The 16,950-nt window shown below is 45.5% G+C and overlaps 1 protein-coding gene across 1 annotated transcript in view; it reads right to left on the reverse strand.

Moving 5' to 3' along the window:
* Positions 1 to 16,950, reverse strand: part of SNX9 (sorting nexin 9) — a 159,315-nt gene that overhangs the window by 97,183 nt on the left and 45,182 nt on the right. Inside the window, exon 2 of the mRNA XM_040350956.1 lies at positions 6,111 to 6,197. Coding sequence (XP_040206890.1) covers positions 6,111 to 6,197 — 87 coding nt within the window. The remainder of the gene's footprint in view (positions 1 to 6,110; positions 6,198 to 16,950) is intronic.

Below are 16,950 nucleotides of genomic sequence, written 5' to 3' on the forward strand. Positions count from 1 at the left end.
ACTCTCAATATGAGATCCAAAGAGCTGTCACTATCAGTGAAGCAAGCCATCATTAGGCTGAAAAAAAAAAAAAACATCAGAGAGATGGCAACATTAGGTGTGGCCAAATCAACTGTTTGGAACATCCATAAAAAGAAAGAACGCACCGGTGAGCTCAGCAACACCAAAAGACCCGGAAGACCACGGAAAACAACTGTTGTGGATGACCGAAGAATTCTTTCCCTGGTGAAGAAAACACCCTTCACAGTTGGCCAGATCAAGAACACTCTCCAGGAGGTAGGTGAATGTGTGTCAAAGTCAACAATCAAGAGAAGACTTCACCAGAGTGAATACAGAGGGTTCACCACAAGATGTAAACCATTGGTGAGCCTCAAAAACAGGAAGGCCAGATTAGAGTTTGCCAAACAACATCTAAAAAAGCCTTCACAGTTCTGGAACAACATCCTATGGACAGATGAGACCAAGATCAACGTGTACCAGAGTGATGGGAAGAGAAGACTATGGAGAAGGAAAGGAACTGCTCATGATCCAAAGCATACCTCATCAGTAAAGCATGGTGGTGGTAGTGTCATGGCGTAGGCATGTGTGGCTGACAATGGAACTGGTTCTCTTGTATTTATTGATGGCAACTGCTGATAAAAGCAGCAGGATGAATTCTGAAGTGTTTCGGGCAATATTATTCAGCCAAATGCTTCAGAACTCATTGGACGATGCTTCACAGTACAGATGGACAATGACCCGAAGCATACTGCGAGAGCAACAGAAGAGTTTTTTAAGGGAAAGAAGTGGAATGTTATGCAATGGCCAAGTCAATCACATGACCTGAATCCGATTGAGCATGCATTTCACTTGCTAAAGACAAAGCCGAAGGGAAAATGTCACAAGAACAAGCAGGGACTGAAGACAGTTGCAGTAGAGGCCTGGCAGAGCATCACCAGGGATGAAACCCAGCGTCTGGTGATGTCTATGCGTTCCAGACTTCAGGCTGTAATTGACTGCAAAGGACTTGCAACCAAGTATTAAAAAGTGAAAGTTTGATTTATGATTGTTAATCTGTCCCATTACTTTTGGTCCCTTAAAAAGTGGGAGGCACATATACAACCTGTTGTAATTCCAACGCCGTTCACCTGATTTGGATGTAAATACCCTCAAATTAAAGCTGAAAGCCTGCAGTTAAATCACATCTTGTTTGTTTAATTTCAAATCTATTGTGGTGCTGTATAGAGCCAAAAAGATTAGAATTGTGTCCGTGTCCCAATATTTATGGACCTGACTGTATTTATGGCATTTTTTTTTCTTACTTGTAATGTCGGTGATCAACGATTTTTAGCGGGACTGTGACATTGCGGCAGACAGATTGGACACCTAACTTTTTTGGGAACCAGTGACATTATTACAGCGATCAGTGCTAAAATTATGCACTGACACTGTATAAATGACACTGGCAGGGAAGTGGTTAACATCAGGGGCAATCAAAGGGTTAAGTGTGTTCCCCCGATTGTGCTTTCTTATTGTGGGGGGGGGGGGTGGGCTCACTGCATGAACACAGTGATCAGTGTTCCTGATTAGCAGGAACACAAGATTACAGTGGCCATACCTGATAGCAAGGCAGTCTGCCTTGTTTACATTGGCAAAGCACTGTTCTATCTCCATGGGAAGCGATCGCAGGTGGCCGGCGGACATCTGCTACACCGGGCCCGCTGATTGGCTCACTCTGTGGCCAATCCGTACGCGATCGCGGGTCCGGCGGCACGCGTGCCCCCTCCCCCAGTGGCTATTGGACAACATTACGTACCGGTACATGATTTCGCGCAAGAGAGCCGACCTGTAGTATATATGTGGTAGGCGGTCGGCAACTGGTTAAAGGGGCAGCAGGGTCTATTTGCAGCATATTTTTGTTAAACTACTGTTTTTTTAATTATATTCCAAGGACAGCGCCTGCAAATTAAGTTTTAGTCTAAACCCATCTCTTTACATACACTGAGGGGAATTAGGTAGATTATTCTCTGGTGCTTGCTGCTTCCTCTGTCCACTAAGCGCTGACTCAGCATTTTCATGAAAGAAAACAGTTTGGCATACAGAATCACTTTACTTTTGCTTTAAGATTATGTCATATTACAGTATATGGGAGGCATGTGATAGTTTTACTGTCGTATTCTATTTTTATCAATTCTGACGTAATTCAAACTACACACCTTGAGCCAGAGACATATGACAACTGTAAATGGTCAAAGTTCAATGCACAATTGTTTCAATGTATCTTTTTATTGCTGAAACAAAAAAGAAATATCCTGGGATGATTTCTTCACAGTTACCGAGCAATTACTTGACTGAGAAGATTACACCATTGCTTGTAGTAAGCTTTTAATTGCTCGCCGTGGACTTTTGACGCAGGAAAAAGGCATTTTGCCCCCTACTGTTTCCTGGTAAATAAAAGATCAACCTAAAAAAAGACCAGTAACATTACTTATACAATTTAACTCAGTTACAGTGGCTCTAAAGCCTTAAGCCCCTTTCAAACTTGTGCAACTTTTTCTGCAAAGTCGCATGAAAAGCCTTACCCCATGATTTCCAACAGGGCCGCCATCAGGGGGTACAGGCAGTACACCTGTAAGGGGCCCGGATGGCAACCCCCTTTTTTTTTAGGGGTCCGGAGGCCCCCAGATGGCAGCCCCCCCCCCTTTTTTTTTTTTAGAGGTCCGGAGATCCCCAGGGCCCCGGATGACAATCCCCCTTTTTTTTATAAAAATGTTTTATATATTTTTTTATTTCTTTTATTTTTTTATATATATCTATTTTTCCCCCAAAAAATGTTTTGGGTTAAGGCCCCCCGCTTCTCAATTTCAGGCGGCAGCACCCCCCCTGCTCCAGGGGGCCCATGCCTGAAGCTGTGTAAGGGGCCCCATAATTCATGATGGTGGCCCTGATTTCCAATGAGTACTATTCATATCTGTGCGACTTCAAAGTAGTCCCTGTACTACTTTGATGAGAATTACGCAGGCATTCCATGAAATTGCGGCAAAATCGAGGCATAATTTAGCAACTTTGAAATCGCAGTAGTGTGAAACGGACCTTAAGGTTTTCCACCTTATCCGCTAGCCGACACAGTTATACTGCGGCAGGTTGACACGGCTGCGCACAGCGCCACCACATGACAACTCGTGACATATTGAGAACGGAGATGTGTGTGTGTGTAAACACACAAATCCCGGTTGTCTCAGGGTAGAGGAGACAGATCATGTGTTCCTACTAAGTAGGAATACAGATCGGTCTCCTCCCCCAGTCAGTCCCATCCCCCCTACAGTTAGAACACGCCTAGGGAACACAGATATCCCCTTGATCGCCCTCGTATAACGATGGCGGCTGGTTGGCAAGTGGTTAATAAACATGCAATAGCCTAATCCCATTATGTTTAGCTGATTAGTGGGCATGGAGGGGGAGGGAGGGCGTGAACTGTAATTTACCACTGTGTATACGCCTACATGTGTGACTGCTCAGATGTGATAGGGTGGAAATGCTCAGCATAAAAACTCACTGAAAACTGAGCATGTGCAGAGCTGTCCACACTACTCTGCAAAATCACTAGCTGAATTGGGGACATGGACAGAAGGTGGAGATAGAGAGCAGCCGGATTAACCAGGTTTTTTGCAGAATACAGAAAACGAATCTCATAGTGACTAATGCCCTGTACACACGGTCGGTACGTCTGATGAAACCGTTTTATTATCCATTAAAGTGTAATTTTAAAAACAAAATTGTATTATATATATATATATATATATATATATATATATATATATATATATATATATATATATATATATATATATATATATATATATACACTGTATTTATTGGCGTATAACACTCACTTTTTTACCCTGAAAATAGAGGGTAAACTGTGCCTGCGTTTAATGTACGCAGGGTGCTGTGGAAAGTTTTTTTTTCCTGAAACTTCCCTCTTAAAGTTAGGGTGCGTGTTATACGCCTTTGCGTGATATACGCCGATAAATATGGCATATATACATATATGTTGTGAAACTTGGCAAACTGCCTTTTTTTTTTTGACAGCTGTCTGCTTGAGCAAAGAACTCGAAATAGAATCTGGAAAATGCATTGTTAAGATCGCGGGGGGGAAAGAATTGCAATCTCGAATCTTAACGATTAATCGTGCAGCTCTATTGGTGAGATATCCCTTGTCTCTTGGCCATGGGGCCATGGGGTCCATAATGCAAATGGACCATTATTAACGCCTCCCTATTAAGTCTTCAAACGTAAGATTCCCAGCCCGGAGGTGCCATGTACAGCTGCTAATACAAGTAAATAGCTGTATGTGGCCATACTCTTATAAAAGTCAAATTGCTTCTGCATCAGCGTTTACCTATGCATGTGCATGTGCATATGGCATATTTCCCCAAACACAGACATTCACCTGTATTGGTGGCTGTACGTGGCACCTGCTGCTTCCTGGGTGCTGGAAAGTGGCAAGGATTTTACACTTGAGGCATTTGGAATTAAAAAATATCCAAGTGCATGAGGCCTATGGCTGTGCACTAAAGATTTTACTGCTTTAACAAAAAAGAAACTTAATGATATAATGGTGTGTGTTGTAGCGTAAGAAAGGAAGTTTGGGAATTCCTGGTATGAGTCAGCCTACGCAATAAGCTGGCATGCAATCAAGTTTAGACTGCCCTAGTGTATATGTGACTAAGTTTACAACAGAAGGGACAGCAAGTTCAAGCTTATGATGGTTAGATGATGTACTGTGAATTCGTTAATCAGCAGCATAGACTATATGGGAACTGCTGTCCCAAGGTACAGTTCTCCTGTTATCCACTTTAAATAGGATGCGACGCTCAAGGCCGGTAGGAGGGGCTTCTGACCATATGGCACTGTGATTGGCTGCACAGTGCTGACATGATCAGGAGCATGTCCTACTGACCAAAATGTTAGTAGCTGACCATGAGCTGTCAGAGACCGTGCCCCAGAACAAGACAGTGACACATACTGCACATGCGGTGGTTGGGAATTAAGGTCCACTCGCCCTGCATAGATGCATATTGCTGATGTAATGGGGTTAAAGTGATTTCAAAGCTTTGTTTTTTCAAATCAAATTAACAAACGTTTTATACTTATCTGCACTGTACAATGGTTTTGCACAGAGTAGCCCCGATCCTCCTCTTCTCAGGCCCCTCGCTGGTGCTCCTGGTTCCTCCCCTACCCACCAAATGTCCCCATAGCAAGCTGCTTGCTATGGGGGCACTCATGCATGCTCACTCCCGAACCTCCCACTCTGTGTGTCCATGAGGCACACAGAGTGGGGCTCGCCCCTGTCCCCTGCTTCCTTGTCACTGGCTCTCATTGACAGTAGTGGAAGCCAATGGCTCCTGCTGCCGTATCTGAGCGAGAAAGCCTCATCTCTTGTGCACATTGCTGGATCGATATCGGGCTCAGATATGTATTTAGGGGGAGCTGCATGCAGGTGGTATTTTATCTTAATGCAAGCCGTTCTGGCTGGGGGTTAGTCCCCCTCCGTTGGGACTATATCCCTGCGGGGAGATGCTGTGAACACATTGTCTCCCTGCAGGGATGTAGTCCCAAGGGAGGGGACAAGCACGCCGACTAACCCCCAGCCAGAACGGTTCGGATGATTGGGGCAAGCTTACTGAGGAGGAACAGGTAGTGAAAAATTCAGACAAAGAAAAAAAAACATTTAGAAGGGAAATCGAAGGAAAAGGTAAGTGAACCAACAATGCACTAGCTTAAAGGAAATGAGTGAAATAACTTCAAGTAAACCATTTTAAAAAGTCTATCTGACCCCATAGATTAGCTATACTTACTGTATTTATTGGCGTATAACGCTCACTTTTTTACCCTGAAAATAGAGGGTAAACTGTGCCTGCGTGTTATACGCAGGGGGCTTTGAAACGTTTTTTCCCTGAAACTTCCCTCTTAAAGTTAGGGTGCGTGTTATACGCCTGTGCGTGTTATATGCCGATAAATACGGTATTTGTATATCAAAAGCAATAAAATACGCACATCATGTACAGCAAAGTCACAAGTCATATCTACTCACATGTAGCACAGTAAACAATAAAACACGGGCTTACCTTATTGGTTATTGTAATGATTTCCCCTTCTTTCACAGTCAGCTCATTATTTCCAGGTTCCGCCACAAATTCATACAAAACTTTTGCCTGCAAGGTTAACAAAACCGTATATAAAAATCTTGATGATATCATTTTTTTTTTCATTTACTTAGCTAAAACTTCTGACTCATATTTCCCCACTAATGTTTCACTGCTCAGGGGATTGGTTAGGAAAATCAATACTCATCACTTCCCACACATGGTACAGATTGAAAAAAGTTTTTTAAAATAGTATTACCCTTTGTTTAATGCCACATGGGGTATATTTATAAAGCAGTGAATGCAGAGGTCAAGTCCTGGGGAAAAAAGTCTGGGAACTCCCACCCAAGATCCACTCCCCCACCAAAAAAAAAAAAATGATACGCTCGTATGCATAATTACTAAACCGCATGATTTTTTTTTTCGATCCACTGTACCTTAGTAATCCTTTATGTTACTGGCCGCTTCCTGTATATGGATTTATTGGGTAGTGTGCGGGTATTCCGTCACTTCCTCGATGCCACAATGTCTCCTGGGAGCTTTTGTCATTGTTCCCAGGAGACATTGCGGAGGTCTGCCGCGAGATATCACGGGATTTAGAAAGAAGCAAGTTCTTTCTAAATCCCGTGTTAGTAAAAGACGATTCGCGCTTTTCTGTCTGTTACAGCGTGATGAATGTGCTTACTCCATTACGAACGGTAGTTTTACCAGAACGAGCGATCCCGTCTCATAACATGCTTCGGAGCATGCGCGGATTTTTCACGTCGTTAAAGCCCACACAAGATCATTTTTTACAACCCTAAAAACGACATGGTTTAAAACGTTGTGAAAAGATAGAGCATGTTCGAAAAAAAAATGTGCCCGCTTTTCAGAACCCAAAAAATGCTCTGAAGCCCACACACGATCATTTTAAATGACATTTTTAAAAAACTTTGTTTTTTACAACCCGAAAAATGATCGTGTGTACGCGGCATAACATGGGGGATATGCAATTAGCGGACCTCCAGCTGTTGCAGAACTACAATTCCCATGAGGCATAGCAAGATTCTGACAGCCACAAGCATGACACCCAGAGTCAGAGGCATGATGGGACATGTAGTTTTGCAACAGCTGGAGGTCCGCTAATTGCATATCCCTGCACTAGACCTTCTCTGTAATGCAAAACATGTAACCTGTAAAAAATATTAAAGCTTCGCCTATGGGGATTTTTAAGTACCGAAGTTTGGCGCCATTCCACAAGCGTGTGCAATTTTGAAGCGCAACATGTTAGGTATCTATTTACTCGGCATATCATCATCTTTTACATCATACAAAAAAAAAGCGCCATATTATTCTCTAGGGTCTCTGCAAAAATATATATATAGGCCCGGATTCACAAAGCACTTACGCCGACGTATAACAAGTTAAGCCGACGTAAGTGCAAATGTGCGCCGTCGTATCTGTGCGCCCGACCCACAAACTAAGATACGCCTAAAAATAGGCTTCACCTCGCCGACGTAACTTGCCTACGCTGGCATAGGTTGGGCGCACATTTAGGCTGGACGCATGGTGGCGCTCCCATTGATTAGCTATTCAAATATTCAAATGAGGGAAATACGGCGATTCACGAACGTACGTGCGCCTGGCGCAGGCTACGCGAGGTGCGTCTAAGTTGAACGTCCGGCGTAAAGTTATGCCCCATAAAGGAGGTGCAACCCAGCAGCAGACATGCAAAGGTCTGCACCAGGGAACACAAGCCGGCGTATTTTACGTTGGACGTGTCTGGCTGGGCGTAGGTTACGTTCACGCCATACGCAGTGATCCGGCGTAGTTTAGGCAGTTGTTTTTCCGACGTGGTTGCAAGCATGCGCAGGGGGATGCGTCCACGTCTCGGCGCATGCGCAGTTCATGATACGTATCTGTCTGGCGTTTGGCCCATCATTTGCATGGGGTCACGCCTCATTTGCATGGCTCACGCCCACTTCCACCTAAGCCGACGTACGCCTTCGAAACCCAGCGCAGCGTTGGGAGCACTGGCTTGGTAAATTCCATGCTTGCCTCTCTGCGCTGCATTGGCGTAGCGTACATTGTTTGCGCTACGGCGGCGTAATGTGCGCCCGCTCTCTGTGAATCTCCCTCATAATGTTCGGGGGTTCTGTGTAATTTTCTAGCAAAAAAAAAAAAAAAGGACAACTAAAGCTTCCTGCATGACAGTTCAAACAAGTTCCAAATCCAGTTCCTTTGTGAGGCGCAAGCCTCACAAAGTAAACAGAAATCTCCCTTTACCTTCCCGGACTGAGCCAAAATCCTCCTCCGTTTGTGTCTCACATGCTCCCCCCTCCAAGACACTGCAGCTCACGACGGGCAAGTTTCCACAACAGAGGCAGCGCTGTCAAATGCATACTGAATGATCTCAATTTGTCAAGCTGAAACTCAACACAAGCCCAAAGCCCGTAAACACAGGCCCTTAAAATTTAAATATAAAAAAATATATAAAATCTTAATTTAGTTTACAAAAAGCTGTACTATACAAAACTTTGGTATATATAGTATGGGGAAAAAAATATGTAAATAGTTGAATGTCCATAGCCTGGCCTAGGTTCATCTGATAATCCAAAGGGCTGATAAGGGCAACGGAAACACTTCCCTTTCCTGTAACTTTTATAAACCATCCCTTGTGTTCGGAAAGTATATGAACACGCTAAAACATGGGCACAACTGACAAACGGAAACCAAAGAAAAGAAATCAAAGGAAGAAACACTGGCTGCCCACAATCACACTCTTTAGCTTGTCCTTAGCACAACCTTTAGCTGTTCAAGTTAAACAGGAAAAGTTGACTTCCTTATCAGAGAGAAGTTCCATCTCTGATTAATGGTATTCTGAAACTGCAACCTACAGAATAGTTACACAAATTGTGTGTTGATCTTTGCCAAAATCAAATCTGAATAAATACATTACACTCACCGGCCACTTTATTAGGTACACCCGTTCAATTGCTTGGTAACACAAATTGCTAATCAGCCAATCACATGGCAGCAACTCAATCCATTTAGGCTGGATTCACACCTAGGCGTTTTTAGTGCTTTTTGCAGATTTGCACTACAGAACGTATTCCATAGGAAACCATGTAGAATGAACTGTAGTGCAAATCTGCAAAATGCACTAAAAATGCATAGGTGTGAATCCAGCCTTAGGGCATCTAGATGTGGTGAAGACGACTTCCTGAAGTTCAAACCGAGCATCAGAATGGGGGAAAAGAGGATTTAACCACTCAAGGACAGAAGGGGTTTTTCAGATTCGGTGTTTACAAGACTAAAACATTTTTTTTTGCTAGAAAATTGCTTAAAACCCCCAAAAATGATATATATTTTTTTTCTAACACCCTAGAGAATAAAATGACGGTCATCGCAATACTTTTTGTCACACCGTATTTGCGCAGCGGTCTTACAAGCACACTTTTTTTGGAAAAAATTCAATTAAAAAATAAGACACCAATAAATTTGGCCCAATTTTTTTACATATTGTGAAAGATAATGTTACGCCGAGTAAAATGATACCCAACATGTCACGCTTTAAAATTGCGCCCGCTCGTGGCATGGCGTCAAACATTTACCCTTAAAAAATCTCGATAGGCGACGTTTAAAAAATTCTATAGGTTGCATTTCTTGAGCTACAGAGTAGGTCTAGGGCTAGAATTATTGCTCTCGCTCTAACAATCGCTGCGATACCTCACTTGTGTGGTTTGAGCACCGTTTTCATATGCAGGCGCTACTCGCGTATGCGTTCGCTTCTGCGCGCGGGCTCGTCGAGACGTGGCGCTTTAAAAAAAAAAAAAAAATTCTTATTTATTTTTATTGATTTTATACTTTTTTACACTGAAATAAAAAAAAAATGTATCACTTTTATTCCTATTACAAGGAATGTAAACATCCCTTGTAATAGAAAAAAGCATGACAGGTCCTCTTAAATATGAGATCTGGGGTCAAAAAGACCTCACATCTCATATTTAGACTTAAATGCAAAAAAAAAAGGAAAATTTGTCATTTAAAAAAATGACAACAAAAAAATTGTCTCTTTAAGACCGCGGGCGGGACTCACGTTTTGACGTCACTTCCGCCCAGCAAAGCTATGAGGACGGGTGGGGGCCATCTTGCCCTCACTCGAGTCCTCACACACTAGCCAGCAGCATCCGATCTCCTCCGCCGCTAGCGACGGCTTCGGTAAGCGGCGGAGGCCGAGGAAGAGCGGCGGGAGGGGGGGGCCCTCTCCCGCCACCGATAACAGCGATCTCGCGGCGAATCCGCTGCGGAGACCGCTGTTATCGTTTACACGGCCGCCCACTGAAAAGATGGATACCTCGGTTGTGGCAGCAGCTGCTGCTGTTACCGAGATATCCATCTTTAAAAAGAGGACGTATATATACAGTGGGCGGGCGTTAAGTGGTTAAGTGACATTGAACATAGCATGTTTGTTGGTGCCAGACGGGCTGGTCTGAGCATTTCAAAAACTGCTGACCTACTGGGATTTTAACGCACAACCATCTCTAGGTTTTACAGAGAATGGTCCGAAAAGAGAAAAGATCCAGTGAGAGGCAGTTGTGAGGACGAAAATGCCTTGTTGAGGTCAGAGGAGAATGGGTAGACTGGTTCGAGATGATAAAAAGGCAACAGTAACTCAAATAACCACTCGTTACAACCAAGGTGTGCAGCAGCAGAAGACCACACCGGTTGCCACTCATGTCAGCTAAGAACAGGAAACTGAGGCTACAATTTGCACAGGCTCACCAAAATTGGACAATAGAAGATTGGAAAAACATTGCCTGGTCTGATGAGTCTGGACTTCAGCTGCGACATTCAGATGGTAGGGTCAGAATTTGGTGTAAACAACATGAAAGCATGGATCCATCCTGCTTGTATCAATGGTTCGGGCTGGTGGTGTTGGTGGTGTAATGGTGTGGGGGATATTTTGTTGCCACACTTTGGGCCCCTTAGTACCAAATGAGCATCATTTTACAGCCACAGCCTACCTGGATATTGCTGCTGGCCATGTCCATCCCTTTATGACTACAGGGTACCCATCTTCTGATGGCTCCTTCCAGCAGGATAATGCACCATGTCACAAAGCTCAAATCATCTCATACTCGTTTCTTAAACATGACAATGAGAACACTGTACACTAGGGTTGTTCCGATACTAGTATCGGGACCGATTCCGAGTATTTGCGGGAGTACTTGTACTCCCGCAAATGCCCCCGATACCTAAATAGAATACTCCCCCCCCCCCCCCGCCGCCAACGCTACGCCGCATCCCCGCTGCCACTTGGTTAATACGGGCGGGGAACATTACAGCTTTCATTTGAATAGCTGTAGTGTTTCCCGCAGCGCCGCGTATAGACACTCCCCCTTGCTCGGGTGAACTGTCCAATCCCGAGCAAGGGGGAGTGTCTATACGCAGCGCGAAAGACTACAGCTATTCAAATGAAAGCTGTAATGTTCGCCGCCCGTATTAACCAAGTGGCGGCGGCAGAGGGGATGCGGCAGCATGTAGGTAAGGGGGACATGGCTGCATATATGGGGGGGACATGGCTGGATATGGGGGGGACATGGCTGCATATGGGGGGGGACATGGCTGCATATGGGGGGACATGGCTGCATATGGGGGGGACATGGCTGCATATATGGGGGGGACATGGCTGCATATATGGGGGGGACATGGCTGCATATATGGGGGGGACATGGCTGCATATATGGGGGGACATGGCTGCATATATGGGGGGGACATGGCTGCATCTGTGGGGGGACATGGCTGCATTTGGGGACACATTTAAAAAAAAGTATCGTATTCGGTATCGGTGAGTACTTGAAAAAAAGTATCGGTACTTGTACTCGGTCCTAAAAAAGTGGTATCGGGACAACCCTACTGTACACCAATGGCCTCCACAGTCACCAGATCTCAAGATACCAAGATTGTCACTTCCTGGCAGCGAAAGGACTGCTCGGCAGAAAATGATGGCACCACTGGGTGAAAACACTTTAAAAATGGTGGAATTTAAGCTTCAGTAATGGCTTAGCACAGTGGTCTCCAAACTGCGGCCCGACGGCCGGATGCGGCCCTTTGCTTGCTTTTATCCGGCCCTTGGAGCACTATCCCTCCCACTGACGAGACACTATTCTGCCATCTGACACCGACAATGGAGCACCATTTCTCCCACTGACACCACTAATGGGGCACTATTTCTCCCTATGATACCAGCAATGGGGCACTATTCCTCCCCCTAATACCTGATGTTTACTCCCACTGATACCAGGAACATTTTTACTCCCGCTGGCCAAAGTCCGGCCCTCCAAGAGTCTGAAGGACAATAAACCAGCCCTTTGTTTAGAATGTTTGGAGACCCTTGGCTTAGCATAATAAGAGACTGTTCCTTCACAAAACGAATAATTATGAATTATCCCTTACCACCTCTTACTGGCAGAAACTTGTGTGAGTGATCGGAACACCAGCAGTGTCAAGAGTGCAGCAACATCCAGAAAAAAGATAGTCATGGATATGGGATTTGTTTCCTGCCAAAAGCCAAGTGAAACCTTGAAGAACTCATTGCTGTGCAGATTGCTACACGATAATACCTTTCCTGAAAGCCTGTGGGAGATGCAGAAATCCTGTTTTCTTCCCAGCTTCCTGGTCAAGAGACTCCTTGTGTACTGTTTACTGGAAAATGAACCACACCAAAGTCAACATCCAAATAGATGTTGGACTTGTGATACAGCTGCGGCAACCCATTGCATCCATGATACAATTATTTTCAAAATGAGATAGCAATTTGGAAGCCAACAGCAGTTTAATGGAAGTTCACTCTTCCATCCAGACTGTAACCCCTGATGTCACCATAAATCACTTAATCCAGATACTGGCAAAATCATTAAAGACATGCCACCAGCATTGTAAAATGACGTTGATTCCTCTAGAGCAGTAGCTCTCAACCTCAGTCCTCAAGAACCTCCAACAGCCCCATACACACGATCGGAAATTCCGATGTGAGCTTTTGAATGGAAATTCCGACCGTGTGTATGCTCCATCGGACTTTTGCTGTCGGAATTTCTGCCAACAAAATATTGAGAGCTGGTCCTCAAATTTTTAGACAGAAAATCCGATCATGTGTAGCAATTCCGACACATGCTCGGAAGCATTGAATTTAATTTTCTCAGCTCGTCATAGTGTTGTACATCACCGCGTTCTTGACGGACAAAAGTTCAGAGAATTTTTATGTGACCCTGTGTATGCAAGTCAAGCTTGAGAGGAATTCCGTCGCAAAAAACATCCAAGGTTTTTCTGACAGAAAATCCGATCATGTATACGGGGCATTAGATAAAATAGCTGCCCAAATTACCAAACCATTCACTCTGGTTTAAAGCACCTGTGCGAGATAAAGAACAACCTGTAAACATGTCCTGTTGGGGGTAATTGAAAACTGAGGTTGAGAACCGCTGCTCTAGGGCAGTGTTCCCCAACCCCCGGTCCGCGGCCCACTACCGGGCCGCGGCACTTCTGCAACCGGGCCGCGAGCAGGCGGCATGAGAGAGCCCCACATGCGGACCGCGGCACTCTGCCATTCGGACCGCAAGGAGACTTTTCTTCCTCCTGCGTCGCTCATAGAGCCGACAGCGGGAGGCGGAACAATTCTGGGTGGAGGGCGGAGCTGTCCGAGGTTATCAAACAGGCGATTGGCTGCTAGGACTGTCCTTCATCCTAGCAGCCAATCACCTGTTTGTTACCTCGGCCCTCCATCCAGAACTGTCCCGCCTCCTTCCCTGCAATTTTTCCCCTCATACTGTGCCTCCCTCTGATCTGTCCCTAAGTGTGGGGGATGGAACCGAGGACTGTAATGTGTGGGGGACAGAACCGAGAACTGTAATGTGTGGGGGACAGAACCAAGGACTGTAATGTGTGGGGGATGGAACCGAGGACTGTAATGTGTGGGGGACGGAATCGAGGACTGTAATGTGTGGGGGACGGAACCGAGGACTGTAATGTGTGGGGGACAGAACCGAGGACTGTAATGTGTGGGGGATGGAACCGAGGACTGTAATGTGTGGGGGACGGAATCGAGGACTGTAATGTGTGGGGGACGGAACCGAGGACTGTAATGTGTGGGGGACAGAACCGAGGACTGTAATGTGTGGGGGACGGAACCAATGACTGTAATGTGTGGGGGACGGAACCAATGACTGTAATGTGTGGGGGACGGAACTGAGGACTGTAATGTGTGGGGGACGGAACTGAGGACTGTAATGTGTGGGGGACGGAACTGAGGACTGTAATGTGTGTGGGGGACGGAACTGAGGACTGTAATGTGTGTGGGGGAAGGCTGAGGACTGTAATGTGTGGGGGGGAAGGCTGAGGACTGTAATGTGTGGGGGGGGTAAGGCTGAGGACTGTAATGTGTGAGGGGGGGGGGGCTGAGGACTGTAATGTGTGGGGGGGGACTGATGACTGTAATGTTTCTGGGGGGAAGGCTGAGGACTGTAATGTGTGTGTGTGTGGGGGGGAAGGCTGAGGACTGTAATGTGTGGGGGGGACTGAGGACTGTAATGTTTGGGGAGGAAGGCTGAGGACTGTAATGTTTGGGGGGGGGGGAGGCTGGGGACTGTAATGTGTGGGGGGGTAAGGCTGAGGACTGTAATGTGTGAGGGGGGGGGACTGATGACTGTAATGTTTCTGGGGGGAAGGCTGAGGACTGTAATGTGTGTGGGGGGGGGGGAAGGCTGAGGACTGTAATGTGTGGGGGGGACTGAGGACTGTAATGTTTGGGGAGGAAGGCTGAGGACTGTAATGTTTGGGGGGGGGGGGAAGGCTGGGGACTGTAATGTGTGGGGGGGGGGAAGGCTGAGGACTGTAATGTGTGGGGGGGACTGAGGACTGTAATGTGGGGTTATGATATAAATAGGGGCAGATGACAGTACTGTTAATGGGAGAGCCCAGAGTATGACAACACTACCAGTGACAGGGTGAGTGTGAGCAGGGCCTAGTGGGGGCACTAGCTTCATCTGTTGGGGCCTTACCACATCTGGTGGCAGGCAGCATGGCAAGTGACAATCCGCATCTGGTGGCAGGCAGCATGGCAAGTGACAATTTACATCTGGTGGCAGGCAGCATGGCAAGTGACAATCCGCATCTGGTGGCAGGCAGCATGGTAAGTGACAATCCGCATCTGGTGGCAGGCAGCGTGGCAAGTGACACACTCAAAGCTCCCACTGATTCTGCATTATGGTGGGTTTAAATGTATTTATTACTACAATGTAATAAATAGAAATAATGCCCTGACAAATTGCCCGCGAAAAATCGCTTACCCCCCGCATGCCATCCCCAACCTCCCCCCAACCGGGCCTTGGCAAAATTTTCTTCATGCAGCCGGTCCCCGGTGCCAAAAAGGTTGGGGACCACTGCTCTAGGGGACCCAAGGGGAATAGTAATGGGACTAATTAAAATGCGTTCAGTGGTTTTTAAATGGAATAATATTTAATTCTGTCAAAGCTGGTTGTAGCTCCACCCTAGGTGAAACCCAATTTATGGGTGTTCTGATGGGGAGGGAGTCAGCATTGAAGCCACACACCCCACTTAATTTTGCACCTCTGCAATCTTTTTTTGTTACTGAAAAGGAAGCTACTGAACACAGAGAGTACAGTTGTAACTGTCGGCTTGTGTTGTGAATGACCAGGATGCATCATAACAAAGTTGTGAAAAATCTTACAGTTTTCTTTAGAAAGCAGCCACAGTCTAAGTAGAAAGCCTTGTCCACTGTCTGCATGCTGTAGTGATAGATTCTTGCTCTGTGTGGGTAGGCAGTGGTCTCTCAGCAGAAGTTAAACACTCCCTCTGCTGATTGTAGAGTTCTAGCTCTCACTCAACAGTGGATGTTTCAGACATAGAGATCACTGCTTTCACACAAAGAGCAAGTGTCCATCTCTGTAGCATGCTGGCAGGGAACAGGTTTTTCTACTCAAGCTGTTGCTGCTTTCTAAAGAAAAGTGACTGTAAGACTGTGCATACCTTTTGTTTTGATTCACCTGCAATGTATTTAGCAGAATTAAAGTAGAATTCCAGGTTTAATATGAATTTAAATACAGTAGGTATCTTACATACGAACAAGTTTCATTCAAAAGGCACATTCTTAAGTCCAACAAATTTAGCCTAGGTACCCAACCAACACAATCAGCCCAATATATTACACTGTAATAGGTTTATAACACATTTCACACAAATAATACATGGAAAAACAGTTAAAAATAAGATACAGTAAAGTACACAAAAGCACAACCTCTTGTAGAGGATGCACGCATAAGAATGCGCTCAGAAATGTGAATTAACTCACATGAATGGACATGCAAATGCATGTTCATATCCTGGAAAGGATACTAACCAAGCTAGCCCAAACTAACGATTTGCATTAGCTTTTTTATGCAGTTGCTGTGTATGCGCTGTAATATACTTTAGTACAGGCATGTCCAAAGTCCGGCCCGCGGGCCAATCGTGGCCCACGTTCCGGTTTCGGACGGCCCGTCTGGTAATTTTGACATATATATCTTTTGTGGCCCCCAACGAATCTCCAAGCGTCGGCGGCCACAAAATATATAAATGTCTGTTGCCTTGGAGGAGACGGGATAAGTGTCGTACAGGATACAGAAGTATTTCCTGTTTACACGGCATCCTTTGTAAAAGGAAGTCCCGTCTCCTGCACTGCCATTGGACGACTGTTTTGTCCATCACAGGAGGCGGGACTTTCAATTAAAGAGGCAGCCGAGAAAACAGGAATTTATCCTGTATGTCTGTTGGCGCTCGTCCCGCC

Source organism: Rana temporaria, chromosome 4, assembly GCF_905171775.1.
Source record: "Rana temporaria chromosome 4, aRanTem1.1, whole genome shotgun sequence".
Taxonomy (NCBI): domain Eukaryota; kingdom Metazoa; phylum Chordata; class Amphibia; order Anura; family Ranidae; genus Rana; species Rana temporaria.